The 22,706-nt window shown below is 44.6% G+C and overlaps 1 protein-coding gene across 1 annotated transcript in view; it reads left to right on the top strand.

Annotated features, from left to right (window-relative positions):
• The window catches only part of LOC119396279 (hemicentin-1), a 77,043-nt gene extending 55,472 nt beyond the window's left edge, over window positions 1-21,571 (top strand). The window contains exons 9-12 of the mRNA XM_049414665.1: window positions 3,142-3,288; window positions 8,505-8,624; window positions 12,996-13,122; window positions 18,345-21,571. Coding sequence (XP_049270622.1) covers window positions 3,142-3,288; window positions 8,505-8,624; window positions 12,996-13,122; window positions 18,345-18,714 — 764 coding nt within the window. The 3' untranslated portion in view covers window positions 18,715-21,571. The remainder of the gene's footprint in view (window positions 1-3,141; window positions 3,289-8,504; window positions 8,625-12,995; window positions 13,123-18,344) is intronic.
• Window positions 21,572-22,706: the final 1,135 nt, after the last annotated feature.

A 22,706-nucleotide genomic window follows, 5' to 3' on the forward strand; every position in this document is an offset into this window, starting at 1 on the left:
AATGCTAAGACATATAGGGGCAATGAGATAGTGCGCCAACGACGTTTTTTTTCTTTGTTACAGTCACAGAGCTGAAGTCTTGTTTTAACAGCCGAGCTGTTTAAGGTTTTCGTTACGCCCGGTACTGCGAACAGAAATTATCATCATCATGAACCGGCAGGCGCTCTCTTCGTCCTCTTCTTCCTCTGCTTCGCACCAAGAGCACGCGTGCCGATTTTCCTGGCGTGGAATGCAAAAATCCCGATGGGGGAGAAAATGAGTACACAGAAAGGAAACAGATAGGAAGAAAAGAGACAGCGGGAAATTTTTGGCAAAAAAAATTCTTGGCGAGACAGGATTCGAGTCCGCGTACCCACGATCCGAAGGCGAGAGTTGTTACCACTTGGTTATCCAGGCACGCTGTCAGAGCATAGCGCAGTTTTGTATAGTATAGTATAGCTAGGGGTGGGAAAGGGAAATGAGGATGAGGAGGAGGGAAAAGATTAGAGAAGAGAGTAAAGCATAGCATAAAGAGAAAGAGACAGAGCGAGAAATAGAAGGTAAAACAGAAAGAGATAAAATGAAAGAGGAACCGAGAAATAGAAAGAGAGAAAGAAAGAAATAGATCCAAACAGAGACAGAAAGACATTGAAAAACGGAGAGAAAAGAGAAAAAAAAGGGGGGAAGAAAGAAACATAAAAATAAAGAGAAACAGAGAAGGCCGCCCAGATCCCCACTTCCTTCAGGCTTGTCTCCACTAATGCGAGCCTGCCTTAATCTTTTTATCAGAAATCCTTCACTCTGACAGGGATCTGCTCACCACTCTCTTAAAGGGTAGCCAAGCTCGCAGGTCTGACCCAACAATATAGACAAAATTGAGAGCAGAAAATATACTGCAAAAACATTGTAGCTTTTACACGTACAAGAGGAAGAAATTGACAGCTGTTTAAAGAGTGTTCTGTACTTACAGAAAGATAATTGTAACAGAAATTATATGGACACTCTCGGTGGGTTGTTGCCGTCACCATCGCCGTCATGTTCTGTGTAAAGTTGAAAGCAGTAACACTGCCCCGCGCATCGTATGTTCTACGTGGAAGTAAAAGCACGCGAGAGCTGGAAAGGAACTCGGATGAAGCAGAAATGAAATGAGCCGGTCAACAACGTTGTACAATGTGATAACATGAGCCCGCGTGCAAGGCTCCTCATGCATTAACTCCCTGCCCGTCTTTTATAGGGCGAAGGAGAGTGAAGGGGAGCAGGTGGGGATGGCGCTGCGTCTCTAGAAAGGCAACTGTGAACTTTGATCGTAAGGGCGCGGTCACGCGTGCTATCTCGACAGATGTCAGTAAGCGGTTCGTACACCATTGTACATGCTGTGCTCTCACCGCTTATTTCGCGTTGAGATGACAGATGGCGCGAAAAACGCTTGCCACCCTGGAGCGGCCGTATTCACTTAACCCGCCCCGCCACGGTGGTCTGGTGGTTATAGCACTCGACTGCTGACCCGAACGTCGCGGGATCGAATCCCGGCCGCGGCGGCTGCATTGTCTATGGAGGAGGAAATGTTCGAGGCCCGTGTACTTAGATTTAGGTGCACGTTAAAGAACCCTAGGTGGTCGAAATTCCCGGAGCCCTCCACTACGGCGTCTCCCATAATCATATCGTGATTTTAGGACATTAGACCCCAGATATTATTATTCGCTTAACGCAGGGTTTCGCAGTGTTATGCGAGATCGAATCCAAAAGAGTTAGCTGCTAGCTTTACTTCGTAGAACATTCCAATTTATCGCTATTGCATGCATTGCTCCTCTCTTGCGGCAACACTGCTTCTTTTTCCGAGATTTGAGAGTTCGTAAAATTCAGGTATTGATGAGGCGATCGATACCAAGATCACTCTTTCAGCGTCTCTCTCTCATCAAACATGCTGTCCTGAAACACTTGCGTCTGAATCATTTGATAGCGGCAATATGCGAAACTTTCCGGCGCAAACTTAAACATAGTTCGATTAGATGGGAAAATATTTCTATCGTCCGTAAGTGGTCATAAAACAATGACTAATAAGAGTAAGTTTTCAGAGTGGCGTGAATTATCGTCAATAATATTTTTTTTCATAGTGTGTGCATATCTCAGGCAAAGTACCTTTTCAGCATATCCTTTAAGAACATGCACATGGGCCATACAAGTACAACCACAGCGGAAGGAACAAACTGTATAGGCTGTGCTGTGTTTGAAGGTCGTGTTTCAACACAACTAGTGCTCATTCTAACATGAACGGGGGCTTTGTTGATGGCCCTCCGTGTGCACAAAATGCACCTTGCCCATAATGCATCTCCTTTTGTTGGCCGCTTAAATCCTCATAAAGCTTTAGTTTCTCTCCTAATAAGAAGCTTGATAGAGCACCTTGTTTTGCAAAAGAGCCAGCGAATGACTGGCAACAGCGAGTGGGTGACCGTTTGTGGTATGCAATGTTATATCTGCTTACTTCTCATTCTTCGTACTTCAGTGCACGCAATCTATATGTTTGATAAGCTAGACATAGATTAAGCCTTTGCACGTATGATTCTATGTGCGTACACACCGTTGTTTGGGAGTGGGGTGTGGTAGCGTTGTCGTCTACATCCAGGCCCACCAGTGCTCTCAGGAGGTCGAAGAAAGTTCTGTTTATTTACAATATTCAAAGAGGGGAATAGCAGTTCTGACCCAGAATGTGGCCAGAGTAGGAAAGTTCAGTGCACACGTCTGGTTAGCCCAGACCAAAAACGGAATCCGGTCGACAATGACAGAAAACCTGGGGACTCTATTTGCCACTCTTTTATACCTTGCAAGGTGTCGTCCGCACGTGTTGGGGAAATGGTCATGCATTCTTCACCCACGCACTCTTTTGCTGGCCCGCACTTGTACGCACATGTTTGCCTACGCGCATGCCTCTCGGACGAAGGCCGCGTCGTGACTACCATCTGAAATCATTGCGACCACTTCGTGTGGCTCTAAAAGCATAGTTGCAAATTGCTGTATAATTTGCCGATTATACATATGCGGGACACTTTGTGTACGTGTGTATGTTTGACAGAGACGAGAAAGAAAGGAGCAGTGCTTGTTATACGCGGCGCCCCTCTTTTTACGTTGTGAATGTCTCGTGTACATGCTGAACTCTTCATGTAGCACCTGCTCGTGCCTCCACGAACCGTCCTTGGACCAGTGCTTTGACAGCTGGAGACATCGAAGAACTGCGCTCGGCCCCTATATCTGCCTTCATCAAGGAGTGGACCTGTCCTGAAGGATACTTTACAAAGGATGGTGCATGCGTGGGTGAGTGCACTTTTCATGAACTTGTAGGTGACTCTATGAAACGAGACGTATGAAGAGCTAAGTATGGTTACACATGAGTCATGCGCCTACGTTGTCACCCTTTGTTGAACAAGCACTAAGCGCTGCTTTTGTCCTGACATTGCAGTGAAAAGGCCGTATCATTTTTTCAAGCGATAATATGTTGTTTCATTTCATAATAGTTTGCTAATCATATACTCTGTAAACACAAAAATAACATAAAAAACGAAATAAAGTTTCAGCTTCCCAGTGCATAAAGGTAGACATACCGGCTATATATGCCGTTCGTGGTAGAAAAATAAATACAACTGTGTGCGCCGTACTTACTTTCATAGCAATAAGTAACTGTATATTGTCAAGCGTCTAACAGAAATTCACTGGCGAGTGTGGGCGATAGCAGAAGAAAGCGTGCACTCCCTGTCTATACACAATCCCACGTCAAGCTTACTTTTCAATACGAGTGATAGCACACGACACAGGACAAGTGAAGGCATGAAGATTCCCAGGCAAGCTACGCCGATGAAGCAGGAATTCCAGTTGACAATGTGCCTTGAATGCCCTGGTTGAGCGCCATATAAGAACAAGTGTAACCACTAAATAAACTGATAACCAGCCTCCACCTTCGCGTATGAAAAGAATTAGTTATCATAGTTCCTGTAAGATCCAATGAAATTACATCTTATTTTGCGCGATGGGTACAGCGAAAGCTCCTAATTTAATGTTCGGTATTTAGGACTTGTTCTCTGGTCCTGAACGCGTTATTGAATGCAACGCTCGTTAATTCGGGTATGATTTGGCTGCACTCCTGTTAATTCGCATGATCTTCGGAGCGCGCAGCATGTGATGAGCCACAAATACGTGTCGCAAAACAGCGAAAATGGCACTAGCGCCCAATTTAAGTGAGCCAGTGCACTTCGCATTATCATCGTCATCAGCGCAATCCGTATAGTTAGAGTGTACTAGAACAGGGTGGTGCCCAGAACGAGCTTTGAAAAGTGAAGCCCAAACAGGGTCAATCCGCTTGTAGCGCTGCGATCTGTAGTCTGCAATGTGTCGTCGTTTAAGAGATGCGCGCGGCTCCGCCGAAATGGTGCAGGGGAAAAATGCCCGCTTCCCACTCAAAAGGCCCGGGTTCGAATCGCAGCTGCAGATGGTGAGTTTTTATTCTTAGTGTCACCTTTTGTAGCTGTATTGGTTTTCCTTTGTTTCTTAAAACTAGCTTAAGTTGCAACGTGTTGGCTCAAAAAGTAACGCGAAATGTGAAGTAATATAGAAGAAATTTGAGAGCGAGCGCAGTTATTTGCAGCGCCACCGCCCGGGATTGAACAAAAACGTAAAGTATGGCCTCCGAGATTTTCGCGAAGACGATACTCCGAAACAATATTTCACATTTTACATTACTTTTTGTAGCAATACGTAGCATTAGAAGCTAGTTTTAAGAAAGAAAGTAAAAAACCAACACAGCTATAAAAGGTGACACTAAGAATAAAAACCCACTATCAACAGCTGCGATTGGAACCCGGGCCTTTTGAGTGGGAAGCGGGCATTCTACCCCTGCACCATTTTGCCGGAGCCGCGCGCAACTCTTAAACGACGACACATTGCAGACTACCGATCGCAGCGCTGCAGGTGGATTGACCCTGTTTGGGCTTCACTTTCTGTACATTGGTGCTGCGGCCGTTCCGAGCACTCCCCTGTTCTAGTACACTCTAGTATGGTAATGACGGGAAAGTGAGAACGCTCCATGCCTACATTCGTTTACTGCCACGTGTGAGAGTGTGTTCGTCGCACACCTTCGTTAATGCACAGTCGCGATCCATGATCGCATTGTTAGCGGCTTATAGGGTTCATATGAAACGGCTACAGGAAGCTGTAGTTTCGTTTTGGCTCGGCGTGCGTGAATTGCATGGGTACTATCCACGATTGCGTCGACGACAACCGCGGATTCGTCGACTGCGGGATACGACACTTAGTAGTTTCATTCTGACTCGATCTGCTTAGGCTGTGTTCGTGCCTTCAAAACTGTGTTGACACTATCGATGCTTTGGCAGCGCGTAACGTTGGGCGAGTTGGTGCATAGCTTAACGAAAAATATTTGTGCCGCAACTGAGAACGAGGAAGAAAAGCGACAGAAGACAGGAAATGGCGCCAGACTATCAGCTACTGTAGAATCTTGGTGATACGAATCTAAAAGGGCAGCGAAAATATTCATATCACCCGACTTTTTTAATAAAAAAACAGCGAAATTTGTTTTCAAACCACGATATACACACAAAACATTTATTTCCACCGAATGGACTCGCGTACGTCTTTCTGGGACACACGTGAGCGGACCAATACGGGACGGCGCAACTGTCTGCCGTGAACGCGCGCGTCTCAGCTTCGCTTGAGGTCAACTGAAAACTAAGTGCCTAAGTCTGCTCCACCATAGTCATGAGCAAACGAAAAGAACGCCGAAGCACTTCGTGCCTTTTTACAACATTATTTACTTCAATCTACCGCTGCGTTAGCCGCGTACCATCGGAGCTGAGTAGTTGCTATCGATGATCGCGTCAATAGCGACCGTGGGTTCGTGCGCAGTGGTTGCGGCAAACTGTAGTTCCGTTTTCAATCCGTGTGCGCTGACCCCGCATGTGCCTTCAAATCTACGTCGTTGCTATCTATGATCGAGTCTACCGCGGTTTTGTTCGCAGCGGTTGCGGCAAGCAACATCGCTTTCACTCGGTGAGCGTCGGATGCGCGTTTACTTTTAGAGTTTCATCGTCGCCATACATGATCGCGTTGATAGCGACCGCGGCTTCGTCGAAAGCGATTGTGGCAAATGATAAGCACAGTTTTGACTGTGTGCGCGCTGGCTGGGCTCTTACTTCCAGAGCTTCCCGAGCACGCTGGTGTCAGTCGTCACTCGACGGTTTCGGTACCCAAGTTCGAATCCCCTGTCGCGACGCGGAAAAGTGTCTGGAACATCCGAATTTTTGCCTATTGGGCACAATGGACTTCGGCTGGGGAATTTTACGAATACCTATCAGACCGAAATTAATTCGTATCAGCCGGGTTCGTATCACCGAAATATTACTGTAGTTTATTTTCCGCACATCACCCAAACATATATATTTTCAGAAATGAGCACAAAGAGAGGGCGCAGCACGTGCAAACTATCACACATCCCTATAAAACAAAACTGTCACACACCGCGATCAAAAATTAACCGCAAATATTTCGTTAAACTCTAGACAGTGGTCACATAAGGCTTCGGTTCCGATTAACCCTTCGCCCACAGCAGATGTGGCGATCAATAGTTCTGTTGTGGCTCGTTGCAATGCGCCTGCGATGCCTGAAATCTCACAAAACATAGCATAAGCTGAGAAACAGCAGAAGCTGTTGAAGATGAAGATAGATTCTATATCGTGGTCTCTATGCTGGCATAAACCTCACCGGCTGCGCCTTAGGGGGGGATCTGTTGATGGCCAGTTTACCGCCTAAATAAATTATCCTCATTTGCGCGTAGTGGTAGTCGTAATAATAAAGGAGGAGAGAGGTGATGACGAGTACGTCACCGATGAAGGCTTGGGTTTCGCCCCGCGTTTGCATTGTGAAGGAAGTCGCTAGACAATGAGAATTAAGATGGCACACTCGTTTTATGCAAAAAAAAAAGATAACGGGATTTGCAGATTCATTCAGTCAATATAGGTGTCATAGTAAAAAAAAACAGCGCAATAAAACGACGACAAGAGACCAAACAGGGCCAGCGCTTGTCTTATTTGGTGTTTCTCGCCCTGGATTTATTGCGCTGTTTTTTTACTATTATCGCACACCAAGAAGCTCAATTTCATACGCTTCTTAAGTTCAATATAGGGGTGTTTGTGTATTAGAGTTAGACATTTATTTTCTTAACACTTTCATTGTTCGATATTTGATTGGGACATTTTTTTTGCGGACCCGCGTAATGAGAATTCAGGCAGTTTTCCTGCAGTCAGTGTTGCTGTTCTTCCATAAAGCGATGAAGGTGCACGTAGGGACGCAGAAGTGTCAATGTTTTATTTTAAGGGGTGTGTGAATACTGAAATTTTCGGATGCCAATCGAATACGAATAATGCAAAAAAAGTGTCTTCGAATATCGAATCAAATATCGAATATGTAATCATCATCATCATCATCAGCCCATTTCATATTCACTGCGGGAAGGATACCATTTCCAATGATCTCCAAGCCGCCCTGTACCGCGCGAGCTCATTCCTTTTCTTGCCTGCAGATTTCTTATTTTCGCCGCTCTATCTAACCCTTTGTCTTCTCGGCGGCGTGTGCATCGTTAAAATGTTGGAGAATAACACGTAACAAGAGCTTTCATTGCTCTTTTGAAACAAATTAATGAAACGGCATGTCATTAGATTTCAGATTGCTCAAGGTGGTTTTAGTAACGCGCTCAATAAAAATTTTAGTGCAGAAAAATTAACCACTTGGCATATGTTCACAATGTGCACACTCTTTACATGGTGTAAGAACACCTATGAAAGTAAAACAAGAACCCTCTTTCTTATTAAATGGGGTGATCGCATATTGCCATTTGTTTTTCCAAGCCTCAAAAAAATTGTTTAGGTGACATTATTTATAGTTATTTTAATGTATCGCTTTATACAATGCGAAAATAGAACATATACTGTGTATGAGACGTTTGGTATAAAGTTTAGTGAAAAAAAAAAGGCCCCTGTCCCGTGAGCGTGCCGGACACGCCAAAACGAAGCATAAAGATAATGCGCGCGTCATCTCTATTCGCCGTCATTACAATAAAACAACCAATTGCTAAGAACGCAGCATGAATAAGTACTGAACGGTTATATGGAGCAACTGCGAAGTATAGCGTAACCTCGCGGATATGTATTCGTGATGTTTTACTTAAAAAATAGGAATCCGTAGTATTCTTAAGTCTTTACTTGTTCAAATGTTCGAATTTGTTCGATTATTCACTTCTTTGGCCGTATATTCGGCCAAGGTTGAATATTCTGGAAAATTCGGATTTTAATTTTGCAGATCGAATAGACTTCGAAAAAGGAAAATATTCGTCCCGTATTCGAAATTTATACTATTCGCACACCCCTATTTATTTTGCATTGCGATTGTACGCTGCCTTCTAGGAAAGCTCTGGCGCATTTTGGTAATATTGGCAGTCCTAAATGTAGATAATATATGTTGTCTTCCAGATGAGGACGAGTGCAGAAATGATAATCAATGCCAACACAAGTGTATGAACACACCAGGCAGTTACCAGTGCATGTGCCCGGTCGGCTACAAACTGGGGGATGACGGCCACACATGCCACGGTAAGCATTGTAAACGACACGTGGGGTACTCAAGTATCCATATTCTATAGATGACTAGCCCTTTGTAGGTTCGTCTCTGTTTTCACACGATGATATAAAAATAGGCTGCGGCATATACATATAAACCACAAAGGAATAGTACACAGTCATTCTTTTAGAACTGACCTAGTTCATTCGGCTGTAGTTTCGTTCCAATGTATCCAATTTTAATGCGGTTTGCGGCAAAATATTGAGGGAGGATGACAATTTAATTGCCCGTCCCGTTTTTTTTTATGTGCAATGCTGAAACGTGCCTGGTAAGGCCACAATGTGCGCAAAACTACTACGCTTACAAAAACACGTCGATCAACCTCGTAACGTTTGGCTTGGAGCTAAAAAAGATGGTTGATCCCTCCGTCATAGGAATCGGAATAACACGAAAGTAAAGCGTGCCCTTATAGAAGTAACTGAATGTTTACTGTACATTGATATAAGAGAGTTTGTACAATGTATATTGATGTCTGGCAGTGATAGCACCGTTTAACATGGATGCACCCACTTTAATTGTTAATCCTGATGACTAACGTCCATGTTAAATGATTAAACAAACCCTTGTGGTAGCTGTAGTACTTAACGGTGAAAGCGTAATCAGAGAACGAAGTCGGATAGCCAGAAGAGCGTCGCATATTGGACGCAGAACTTGGTCGCCATCCCGCGGCATGTAAAATATGATTGAACACCACGGCCGGACTAGAGGGAAACGCAAAGCGCGTCGTGCCACCCCGGTAGCCCGGCCGCGATTTTTCTCGGGGCGAGCGCGTGAGCGGGGAACGCGGTGTTACAGCCATGTGAGGCAGGCGCGCGTCGCAGAGCTATTTTTGGACAGCTAAATAGCGCGAACTTCAGAGACGAAAGACAGGAGAATGCGACACACACAAGCGCTAACTTCCAACTGAATTTTATTAAAGAAAACACATGAATATGAAGGGTAACACCACGCCTGCGCAGCTTCACATCCACATAACCACATTCACTCCTAAGTGATAAGATTCATCTCTCTAAAGGCACAACACCAGTTACATTGAACAAATAAATGTTAATAAATCACATGTCACTATCTTGCAATATGCCCAAAAAACATAGTTCGTTTGCTGACAGAGCAATGGAAGGCACGCTGATACAATGCCTAACATCCTTGGCCATCTCTGCTGCTTCTACTACCTCTCGCGTTTTTTGGTCATCATGAGCGAACAGCACTGCACATTTTTCAAATTTCGGCGTACACCCACAGCTTCGGCAATGCGTCGCCACGTGACCTTGCAGACCATTCGCATTCTCCTGTCTTTCGTCCCTGAAGTTCGCGCTATTTAGCTGTTCAAATGGAGTACCAACTAGCCCAAACATGCACCTAGCCAGTTTTGGTTTGGATTAGCGTGTTGCTATGAGCGCAGCCGACGCTTTTACGACGCTTGGGCTAAGATAGCCACCTGGCGGTACGTTAAGGCATTGACAAAATTGAATTTCTATTGAAAACGCGCCGAATGAGACGGACGTGTAACGCGTTGAACCATAATCGCGGAGGCCACAGTAACGACGAATTACATTACTTTACCGCTCCCAGAACACCACCCCTCCTACCGGGAGAGTGGTAGATATAAAAGGCCCGTTTGTAATGCCTCTAGATTCTGAGACCGTGGCGTAGTGGATAGCGTACCCGGCATCTGTTTTTGCGGACCGAGCGGTCGCGGTTTCGCTGCCCGTTGATGGACTTTTTTCTTTGCCATCTGTTCGTGTAAATTTTTTCGACGTCATTTCCGTGACGTAAATACGTCACTGAGGTCTCGATGGAACCCGGCATAAAACAATTTCGTGTTAAAATGCAGCATAGACAACTGCTCGCTGATTGCTTCTCATGAAACCGATTCCCACAAGGCGTGGGATCCGCCGAATTTATCATTGCCATCACCTCAATGCCGACTAAATCGCGCTCATCCTCTATTTATTTTCAAGCTTGTTCAGGATATAATGACCTGCCCTGAACTGATCTGTCGTATAGCTCGTCATTTTCAGTGTATATAACCAGCGACCATAGACCTTTAGCAGGATGGACGATTGGGCTAGTCGGTAAGGATTCATATTTACCATATAGCTTCTTACTTATCTGCGTGTCTCTGCCTACACTCAACCGTCCACAGGATACAAAGTCTTTCTAATGCTTAGTTTCTTGACTTGTATGTTTTACATAGCTCGCGGTGGCTGTTTTCTTCCGGGATTTGCGCTGCTTTAACATAGTGTCGCACAATGTACAAGTAATTTTCTCCTTCACTGTCTGTGTGCTTACCTCGTGCTTAATTGTTTATGAATGGTACTTACCATTCTCCTTCTATATATCTTTTGTTGTGTAAATGTGTGTTGCCCTGTTGTCCTGACTTTTCTTATAGATTTTCCCTTTTTTCGTATTTTCTCCTGCAGACTGTCATTTTTATCGTTCAATAGTAAATTTTTGCGTGTGCCTGCACGAAGACCTTGCAGTTACTCCCGGATGCAATGAATATATCAGTGAATCAACAATAACTACAATTATTATTATTAATGTATTAATATTATAAAATATTATTATTATTATTATTATTATTATTATTATTTATAATAATAATATAGGCAAAATGTGCCCTTTAATACATTTGACACAGGTGAAGGCTCGATTGTGCTGTGAAAGGTGAGCTTAAAGAGGCTCTGCAACACTTTTCCAAGTAATTATCTTTCCAAGTTTATCGCCTCACGAATCTACTTCCACAAACATTTTTAGAATCCATCAAGGATGAGCGGAGTTGCAGAGATTTGTCGCACGCTGTGATTGTTTTCTCTCTTCTCTCGTCCCGACGAGCGCACTGCAAGCTAAGCAGGGAGAGATGGCACGGGGGAAAGAAGTTACGTCACGCGACGTCATAACCCTGAGCACTATTTTTTTTTCTTTTTTAACACGAAAGTGTTTTATGCCGGGGTCTACCAAAACTCTCATGACGTATTTCTGTCACGGAAGTACGTCAGCAAAATGAACGCCATCAGATGGCAAAGAAAAAATAACTATAAGAAAAGGATTCGTTGACAGGAGTCGAACCCATGACCTCTCGGTCCGCGACGATGGCTGGCGGGAGTTCAGCCCACTGAGCTACCGCCAAACACATTACAGAGGCTACAAGAACGCGTCTTTTATCTTTCACACTTTCCTCTCAGTATTCTTGGTTGGATGGATAGATGGAGGCTATGAGCGTCCCCTTGATAACGGGGCGGTGACATGCGTGCCACCAGGCCCGAAATAACAAAAAAAAAAAAAAAAACGCGCCGTTGCTACGACCATCCCATTCGGCGAGTTTCTAATACAAGTGTAATTTCGTGAACCCTTTAATACCGCGAGGTGGCGGATTCAGGCCAAGCCTCTCTCATAGCATTCATACATATAGAAAAAGAACTCTCCGACGCTCACCTGGCTGTCTCACCGCGTTTCCCGCTCGCCCTGTGAGAATTAGCGGCCAGCCTAGAGGGAAGACACGGCGCGCGTTGCGTTTCTCTTCGCGTTTCACGACGCATTGTAGGAGTGCATATTGAGTATCAGTGTTTATTATGCGCTTGTCGATGCCATCTTTGCGCGGAATTCACCATATGCGGTGTCCAGGTATATCTTGACCACTTCAGCTACCGCAAGGGTTAAATCATGATGATGGGCGTTAGTCGTCGGTACGGAGATGTGCTACTAGGCGTCAGCGCGAGTGTGTCCACATCAAGCGGTGCTATATCTGCCAAACAACAGTAGACATTGTGCAAACTCTCATATACCAGTTCAGTATAAACAATCAACTACTTCTGAAACGACACGTTTTACTTTCGTGTTATACCGATCAGTATGACGGAGGGATCAGCCATCTTTTTTTTTTCTTCGAAGGCGCGGCTTATTTGAAGTAGAATTGCGAGCGAGCGCGCTGGCACGTCGAGCCTTCCAATGGCGGCCGCGGTAACTGTGCAGCTCACGATGCTCAAATCAGACAATGGCCGCAGACTTTGGGCTCATGGCGCGGTCATTTAGTTTTAGGGCATCATTTGTCGTGAGAGAGCGAGCGAATTCTTGCTGACTGTGAGAAATAATTCTAAATTCCAGGCCGCGTGCTGCGCTATGTTGGCTCACAGGCTCTCAGAAGCCTCAACAACCGATCGGCAGTGTTTTCTGACCACGCTCAAAAAGTGTTGCGGGGCCCCGTTAATAATGAGCAGTGATTGAATTTTGGAAGAATAGCCAATGATACTCCGTGTAATACAGCCTTTTCCCCATGAAGGTGGCAGTTTACAGCGCTTTGTTTATGCATCCAACACTATTTTTCCTCCGCCTCTTCGCAGACGTGGATGAGTGTCGGGAATTGGAGCTGGACTGCGGCCATGACCACGCCTGCTTCAACACGAGAGGAGCATACGAGTGCGTGCACGTACCTTGCCCGGCTGGATACGAGCGTGATGCACTAGAGATGTGAGCATCTTCATTGCCGTCTGACACGTGAGGCTTGTCTACACGTCAGTAACGATTTTGGCAGCACCGGGTACTTTATGAAAGAAAAATAACCTGCTCATCATTTTTTTCCCGCAGATTCACTACTTCGATACGTGTATGCATGTGCATATATGTAGGGCGTCTGGGCATTAATTACCGCGTGGCAGCGTCACCTTTTGGGAATTCAGCAGCGCTTGTAGGATAGCAGCTTGCAGGCAGCTTTTAATAATCAAATGCCGACTTGCAGACATCCAGGTGAAGCCTTTACTTGAACAAAGATTTTTCAAAGTTTTATACCTACTTACGGGCCTTTGAAGAGCGGAGCAGTGTCGATCCGAATGAGTGCATGCCAATTATGCTTTTCATAACCCTTCTTTCACCTTGCGGTATTCCGTACAACTGATTTGCTTGATTTGTTTAATGTCGCTTGAGGACTGCTCTGGCTGACTAAGATAGTGCCATGAATGACATGCACCCTTTAACGTAAATGAAAACTTTATAGGCTGTCAGTGTTTCATGCGGTAGTCTGCAGTTTATTAGATTATAGCCTAATAATCGGGACTGTGAAATGGAGGTGCACTGCCTAATTTCCAGTAATCAAGTATCTAGGCAAGTCTCCTAAGTGGTAATTAAACGTACTTTTGAGCAAGTTGGTGTGGCTTAATACAGATGATTTTGGGACACCAGTCGAGACTGACAAAAGAAGCAAAACAGAGGCTCACATATTAAATGCCAATGATGCTTCATGTGTTTGTTCATTGGTTTCATGCACTCGCACACTAATGAGTCTGGCACACAAGCGGACCGGAGTTGTGCTTCACTCTTGTAATTGAGTGTTGCTAAAACACGTTAAAAGTGTGGAGACACCAAATTTTGAGGCTATAAAAAGCCTTATGTAGGCTTCCTCCGCAGGCAAGGGCACTGAGCACGATGTGTTGGACGTAGCAGACGTTTAGAATATATTTTAATTCGTTCCCCTAGTGTTACAGATGCTCATTCTAGCGATGAAGGCCCATCGCTAGCGTGACTGACACCGACGTCACTGCGTAGGAAGCGTAACGAAAGTTTTGGTCACATCAGACCACGTTAGAGTGACGTGCGATGAGCAGCGACCAACTCTCCGTCGCACCGGGCAAGCCAAGAGAGTTTCGACTGCGAACCTACTCTCAATTTTTCTCAGCGTGTTGCCAAAGTAGCGAGAGTTGCTTCCATTTTGCGAAGTGCTTCGCATCGTCACGCCAACCTGCGAATGCAAAACTAGAGAATTTTAGTCTGTGGGTGGGGCCACCTGGCGGTGCTAAGGTGAACCTGGTAAGCACACAATTGTTGTTGCATTACCTAATGTATTCTGTTTCTCAACTGGTGTAAATTTCCTGCAGCGGCGTATTTCTGAATGTGTTGCCTTTTTAAGTATTTGTTCGGCACGGTCACTGAGCGAAAACAAATGCACCTATAATTGTGGTTGCACGAAGCGCATAAGATGTCGATACCAACGTCCGGTAACCCGGTACTCCGCAAACAAGTCTGCATATACCGGAATATCTTACACGCTAATATTTGCTATTACAGAATTTTAGCAAGTGTTGAAAGTATCCGGACAGTCGCTCAAGTGAGTGCGAAGGCAGACGAGGTAGCACTGCGTGCATCACAGCTTTTTGGGCACAAGTGTTCAAGTTTCCTATGCGCAGTGACGTCAGTGTCCAACTCGGCGCCAAGAAACCAAAACCGAAAGTCGTTCATATAAATAAGGCGATATGAAATTATTTAGCGAGAATACACGAATCTTGGAGCTTGTATCATGCTTCCTGGAGCAGTAAGAAACATTTGCAACAAAAACGCGTGAGCTACAAATTTGATGTCACCACCCCTTTAAGACACAAGCAGTTTGTCAAAGTTTTTTGTTCGCAACGATTGTAACAGCGAAATACTATGTTGTCTTTGCAGTGTTTGTGTATTCAATAAAGTTATTGTAGCATCACTACTTTAAAAGAGTAGAAGTAAAGTCACGTGGAGCGTTTTGAAAATGACGCGGGTCTGTAATGCCTGTCCCGTGTATTCAAAAACTTACAAACCACAAGACACCCATTCTCTATTGCATGAGTCATTCCCATGTGTTTATTTTTTGGTTCTAAGGCAGCCCCTGAGTGTCACTAGCTTATCATATTAGCCTGCGTTAATATCTTGGTTATGTTGAAAAGGGCGCATGCTGCAGGGCATCCACTCGCTGTCTACACAAATTTACCGAGCGTCTGCACAGCAGATAAACTCTAAAATGCAAGACTAAATGAGTTTGCTTAATACAGTGAATCAACCCAGCAAGACACTAAATCCATGAATTTTGTCAGTGTATGGTGATAACGGCGGAATGTCAGTTTTTTTTTTTTTTCACGTATATCGGCCTCTAAACTGCGGCCGTTCATATATCTACCTTCAGGCGTAGCTTCCCTTCACATGTAGCATCTTGAAAACAATAAATAATGGAAATGAAACCATCAGGAGCAGCTTCTGACGATGCGAAATGACAGACTATTCGCTGCCTCTATTTTCATCACAGCAAACTAGAAAAGGTGCGGTGTTTTTTAAGTTTTTTTTTTCACTAGTGCAGGAAGTGTTTGCTCAGTAGATCACTTTGGGGTTCCGGAGAGGTGCATAGTTGTAGGGCCGTCATGAAAATTTGTGTGAAATGTTTTTGCTAAGTTGCCCAGTATGCCAGATCATGATACTATACTGTGCTGTCCACCCTTAGTTGCACGTTTAAGCTCGAAATATCTTTAACAAAATGAACGTGTCGACACAATAGTGTGATCCTTTCTACAGTGCATACTACACGCCTCCTTGTTTTCAGATGATCATCGTCTTTTCAGTCGACAACTGTAAGAACTCCTCAAAAGGCATATTCCCTTTTTGAGATGAAAAGATACTTGGGCACGGGCTATCGCTGGAGCCAACATTTGGAAAAGTGGTCTTACGTTGTCTTCAAGGCAAGAGCTGCCTACCGTACACTCCTAATCGGGTCTTGGTTAAATGCTGGCCATATCCAGAAAACTAGACTAAAAATGTCCAGTTTCGTGGCTATATCTAGCACTTTAAGCGGGACCTCATTAAGAGTGTAGCACGTGTAGGTGTATGCTTCGTTACCCTCTCCTCCAACTAAAGGAGAAGGAGAGGTGAGGGCAACTGTGAAACCGCGCTGAGGGAGAAAAAAGGAATAGACAGGGAGGATATTGGTATAAGCTGAAATGCCCAATTGGGTTAGTAAAATGAAAGTGGAAGCACATCAGTAAACAAAGCAGAGAATTCGAGAGGGGTGGTGGGTGTTGGCGTCGAAAGGGTACAACGTGGAGGGGGTATTTCTCTGAATCATGCTTGTCGAAAGTAAGCGCCAACTAAAATGATAATTTTGTGGTGATCAGAATGGTTAGAAATTCTTAGGAGAAATGCTTAAGTCTCGCTGGTTTTCGTTGTGTATCTACCATATCGGATGGATTCAAGAGTCCCCTCTATTTTATTCACCCAATTCACAACGCCAGCTTATCGGAACATAGCCGTCCCCCACTCCCATCTTTTCCTTATTTCTCCCCCATCCCCGCACTTGCCATCTCCTTCTCTTCTGTTTTGGTTGGGTGAGAGTGTATGAAGCACACGTGCTAAGGTAGGCATGCTGCCTTGCAAAAGACAGCTTGTCAAAACGCTGGTTCCAGCAAAACCCGTTAGGAATTTTTAATCCCTTCAGGCTTCCAACTTGCCCTGAGCTTTTTCCTACACCCTATTTGCGACAATGAAATATGCCTTTTGCCCATTATGAGGCTTGATGCCTAGCATGTCACTGGAGGATAGCGTGTTCATGAATTAATTGCGTTCATTTTCCTATTAGCACATTGTAAAAGGCTGATGATGATGATGATGATGATGAAACTGTGCCTTTCCCTTTGCATCGGGTGGTCGCAAAAAAATTTTGCATCCTTGTTGGCCTGACTTACTAGTGTCAGCTATCGACAAGCGCCAGAAACTACAGCAGGCTTTTGTGGCACCCTCTTCACAGTGGCTCTGCACAGTTGATCTGCCTCTTACATTCTTCCATTGTGCATTAATGTGCACTTTTATATGGCTGTCATGCTTCGGTATGCTTACTAATGATGTTTTCTACAGCAGGACCCTTCTATGCACTTACGTGTGATATTCACTATTCAATAGAAACCATGAATGAAGGAAATTCTCTGAACAATGCTTTGCGCTGTAGTTATGACTTCGTTATATTGATGTATGACTGCATTATATAGAAGTGCAATTATTGTGCTTTATGCCTGGTGCCACTTTTTTACTTACATTTTAGTTTCCCTTTACACTCCTTCGGTAAGGCACAAGTATGAGCAATATAATAAAAATTTTGGTGGAACTTCGAAAACACCTAGTAAGCATGCATCAAGAAGTCATCGATGGCAGCAGTATACTTAATTATTAACTTTAGCATTTGGTTTCTATCGACATTCAGTTCGCGTTACCACAGCTATTACGCTGGTGTGCTTCAGAGAACTACCTATGAGATGCTGGTCGCACTTTCAAGCTCATTTTGACAATGGGCGTGTTTATTCTTACCTTCCTTGCTGGTCAATATGTCTTTTTCAATGTCTTCGTAGCTGCCAGTTCATATAGCCGAAACTTTATCTGCTTGACGTGTTTGCTGTCCTTGCATCTTTTTCACTTTTTATATTTTTTGTGTGTTGGCCATTACCAGTGTATGAAAGTATTGAATCATTCTACTTTAACACTCTTGTTGAAAGGAGGTGCTAAATAAACTGAAATGGAATGAAATACTTAAGCGAAGCGGCATGAACTCGAACAGGCGTGCCTCGACACAATAGTATACAATATCGTCAGAACATTTTGGGCAGTGCAGGGCAGAAGCGTGTTAAGAATGCACGGAGGCTACGCAGTAGCACCAGACCAGAAAATTTCTTTTGCCACCTTGCTGCACCAGCATCGATAGTTTCATGAACGAAATTATGCATACAACGTAGCTTCCATAATTCATCTGCATAGCCTGTAGGACGTGCCACTTACGTCTGAGTGTATATACTCTAGCTCGTGTCTGGTCCTTACTGGTCGTTCTGTTGACATAAGCTGTTGGCCGATTGCGGGTCATTTCCTTCCCCTCATAATGAACCTCAATGATTGAATCGCCCGTATGGCACATTTTACAGCTCCTGTAGACTACGCTGTTCCCATCGAGAGGACTGTGGCAGTGACCGGACGGACGTGGTGACTTACGCATCAGTGGCACTGCCACGCGACGTCCTTGCCGGTGCCCCAGTTGCCCGACTGGTGGCCAGGGATCATGATGGGGCCGCACTGCGCCACACAGACTTCTCATCCCTCAGCGGGGACGCGCAGCCGTTCAATGTGCGTGACGGCGACAGTGGAGTTGGCCTGGTGTTCGCAACTCGTGACCTGCAGGCTCGAAAAAGCTATCGGGTCACGCTGCATGCCGTTTCACGAGATGAGGCCAACAGCACGGTGCTGTTTACCACTCGGTTCTTTCTCCACATCACGACGGGCACCTACCCTTTCTGATGATCGGGACAGATTCGCTCCTGCACTGCCGCAACATCTTGTCCATCATTTGTATAAACTGCACACCAGGACGGTGTGTCCGTTTAGGTAGAAACAAGAGACGCTGTAATGTGTCGAGTGTGCATAAATGAGTGCGCTGCCTGAAATAGTGAGAAGGCGAGAGGCTCTCCAATCCTCGCGATGAAAATGCTAAGTGAGTGACTGAAGCGCAGGGCAGTATATTGCTGCAATTGTCACATTGCTTGCCTACCTCCTGTCTAGCGAGGCACTTTCGAACGCAGCACATATCTATATAAATGCGTCTTTTAAACCGCTTAACTTTAACGGCTACGTAGCATCGACATCTGCTCAGACGAATTTACTGAAGTACTTCACGTTGTTTGTTCTTGAGATGCGAGCAACAGAAACTACCGCAGTTTAAAAAGTACACGTGCTTAAACTGCCAGAATTTTGGGAATTTTTTGTTGCCGTGAATAACCAGTTGTTTGCAGATGTTTTTCGCTGCCTCTACTGGCCATTGTGGTTAGCTAAGCTCACTTATGTGGCAGTTGAAGTTCACCACAGCTGTATTAAGAATTCATCTTTCTAGCCAAAAGAATGTGGGCTAAGTAAACCTAATTTAATGAGTGTTGCTTCTTTATTTACATGCTGTCCCATGTATTTTCTTGTCAACTCTATGGCAATCAACAATGACTTAAAAAATCTCTCCACAGCGGAGAGATTACGAAAACATTATTTTTATCCACAAGCGAGACCAATTGTTCAAGCTACGAATTTATGCCGCAAGATTCGTCGCCCTCATGTTGCTATATGCTATATGACCGGAAGCAAAATAAATCGAAAATGTCAAAAATATGCCTACTACAACTTGCCTAGTTAGGCATAATCTAAACGCTGGGTGCATGCCGTAGAATCCTATTCACACATTAGTGTTCCCTGCCTGTGGTTAAACGCACAAAATGCTCTGTAATGTCATGTATCAGCGATGGTTGCAAGTAAAATTCAAATTAAATCGCAGGAGAATGTGTGTTCTGAAGCAAGTACAACTATTTCCTACTGTCTCAACTGCACGTTTCTTGACTGCTGTAATTATACCACTGCTTTATCTGGTAGTCGAAACTCAACGTCAACGATATCCTAGCAGCACGCAATGTTGCTACAACGTTGAAGCAACTTTCACAATGGGACGACAACGTTGTGTCAACATTTGGTGCTACTATGGTGGTTTTTTCTTTTATGTGCCACAATATACGGTAATATGAATATACACGTAGTTTGCTCCAGCTGAAGATTGCCGATTGAAACCATTATGTGGTTGCACAAAAAAAAACACCGTAAAATTGACCCTATTTGTTCATGTAGAGAAAGCCCAGGCATGACCAATAATAACAGACAGAAAGAATGACTCCAGACCTGAATAGGTAAGTAAGATTGAAGCATGTGTGGTTCACTGTGGATGCCAGGTTTGGGCAGTATCGAAGACACATGTATCTTAGATACTATCTTAGATACCCTTTCGGTATCTTGTATCTGTGTCGCGATATGTCTCGCTAAACGCGTGCCTGTATCTGTATTTCCGATGCATTCAATAATGTATTGTGTATCTTATGATACAAGATACTTGTATAGAAACACCATCGTGCGAAACAAGAAACGTCGGCTGAACTCCGCTTCTGAAGCTGCTGCTGCTGCCAATAAGCCACCTGAATGAAACTAACGACAGTGACGCTCTTTTATCTTTCCGCCAGAGTGCTCCAGCGAGCACAGGTGATGTGGTTTACGCGTCCCTGTTGGGGGACCAGAGTAACATGATGGCGCTCGAGCCATCTTGACAAAAACAAGCGTCCGAACGCCTACGCGCAGCCTACCTTTTCTTTTCTCGATGTTTTCTTTCTCTTTGGTTGTGTCAGTGCCGCGACACTTGTTCGTACCGTACACGGTACCGTACAGCGTACTCCGATGCATGCGGCGTCTTTCACTAAATTCTGATGACGTTATAGTGTCGTTATCAAAGTTTGTCTAGCGTGGTGCTTCGTTGCAAAGTCTCGAGATGGCAAGAATGCAGTTGCTTTGCATGTCGCGGTTTTCATTCATCAATGATTTGTAAGATCTCGTGGGTGTAAGCTTGACTTACATAGGATAATATTGATTTATATGCACATGAGATTCTGACAACCGTGGCACAAATATTGCCGATGTTCGATGGAATAGAACAAGCATTTACGTAACAGAAGACATTTCGGCGTACTCTATCTTTGTTCTTCCAGATAAATGACAAGAAGATCTTTCAATGATAATTTGTCTGTTAGCTCAAGTGCTCTGTTCGGTGTCCTCCGTTTGCATCTCATACATTACTTAGGCATCTGTATAGTTTTTGTCCGTCGGTGTACTGTAATATGTCTTTGTACCCTGCTGCTAAAATACGTCCTCTGCTTTATTCTTATTTTTTACCTGTCTGCGTCAAAGGACGTAAAATAACCTTAGCGTGCTTAAAGTATACACTAACAAAAATTCTGCTTACGACTTAGTAAAATTGTGAAATAGAATTAACATTATAATATTAAAATTATAAGAATACATCTTAAAGATGTCTGAAAGGGGATTCGAGAACTATAATACCAAGTTCTCCGTTTTTTCTCATGAGCGTCGTGACGAACCGTTTTATGTTACTTTCCATAGGCACTGAGTTTTCTATTGTCTTACCTTAGCATCTAAGTTAACAATAAATCATGCTCAACTGTCATAGCTTTTAGGGGTGCCGCCTAGGTGTATCGTGTTTATACAGTGTTTCACGTAACATGAACCAAATTTTTACGAAGAAGTGGTTAACCTCAACCGAATAAAACCAAGGTCATCGTTTACCGTCATGTGGCTCTCGTTGTGGTATTCTTACATTGAGCTTAATTCGTTAATTCACTAAGATCAATTATGCAACCTTTCCGATATTCACTTTAGGGCCAAGTGCATTTCTTTACGATCTTGAGGGCATTCCAAAACGACTGATTCATTTTTTTTCGCTACGTACATGCGGAGTGGTAAATATTTCCCGGCTTTTAAAGAAACCCCGCGAAGTATGACGTAAAACCACGTGACTGCACTCATGCGCTACCCTACTGCAGCGCTCTCAAACGTGCTTCTAACAAAACCAACGGTGCGGCGAAATGAGCGGCCGCTGCTCTAGGCGTCGGCTCCACAGTGCGTAAACATTTGTGATGGCTGCACACGGCAAGAAAAAGCCATCGTGTCCCTGTGAAGCGATAGGCTGATGTTCCGCTAGCTGGTTCTTTCGCTCGAAACACGTTTCAGAGCGCTGCAGTATGGTAGCGTACAGAGCCGTGTATGGGGAGAGTCTTGCGAATGGGCGGAGTATTGACGTCGCGGCGTAGCGATGATGCCAGCCACATCACCACCCTGCCTCCACTCCGGTGCCGTCCGCCATATTTACGCTTGCTCCGCGACGGCCGCGCAGCTGAGGTTATGTGCTCGTTGTTCATTTGTGAAATCTAGCGCTGCTAAACAAATTGCGAAAGCGAAATAGTGCAAGCACATTATTATACAAGTTTAATGAAGAATATGGAGAGAATTAGAGGTGTTCAAATTATCGAGAAACCGACTTCTAGAACCGTGTACGCCGATTCCAGTCCACGTCATTCTACGCAACGCGCTGTGCTTTTAGAGCGCAGCCCTTAGGCGCCCGTTCCTGCGTTGATCGGCGTCGCTGTTGGCGTCGTCGGCGTAACCGACAGAGCGAAATAGTACGAAAGACAGCGAATGCGGAGTCTGTCGGTATCACAAGCCACTGGCCTCTAATATCGATTTGTTCCTCCGTCACGCACGCTCGCCCTTCGGTCGGAGCTCGTGCTCCACCACCAGAAACATTGTAAACAGGGCATTTACAAGAGCCAGGCAACAAGGTTACGTCGCATATGCGTAGAAAACGAAGATAACGTAAACAGACCTACCACCCTAAAAGGAACACTAGCAAACAGAAG

This window comes from Rhipicephalus sanguineus, chromosome 1 (assembly GCF_013339695.2).
Source record: "Rhipicephalus sanguineus isolate Rsan-2018 chromosome 1, BIME_Rsan_1.4, whole genome shotgun sequence".
NCBI classification, from domain to species: Eukaryota; Metazoa; Arthropoda; class Arachnida; order Ixodida; family Ixodidae; genus Rhipicephalus; species Rhipicephalus sanguineus.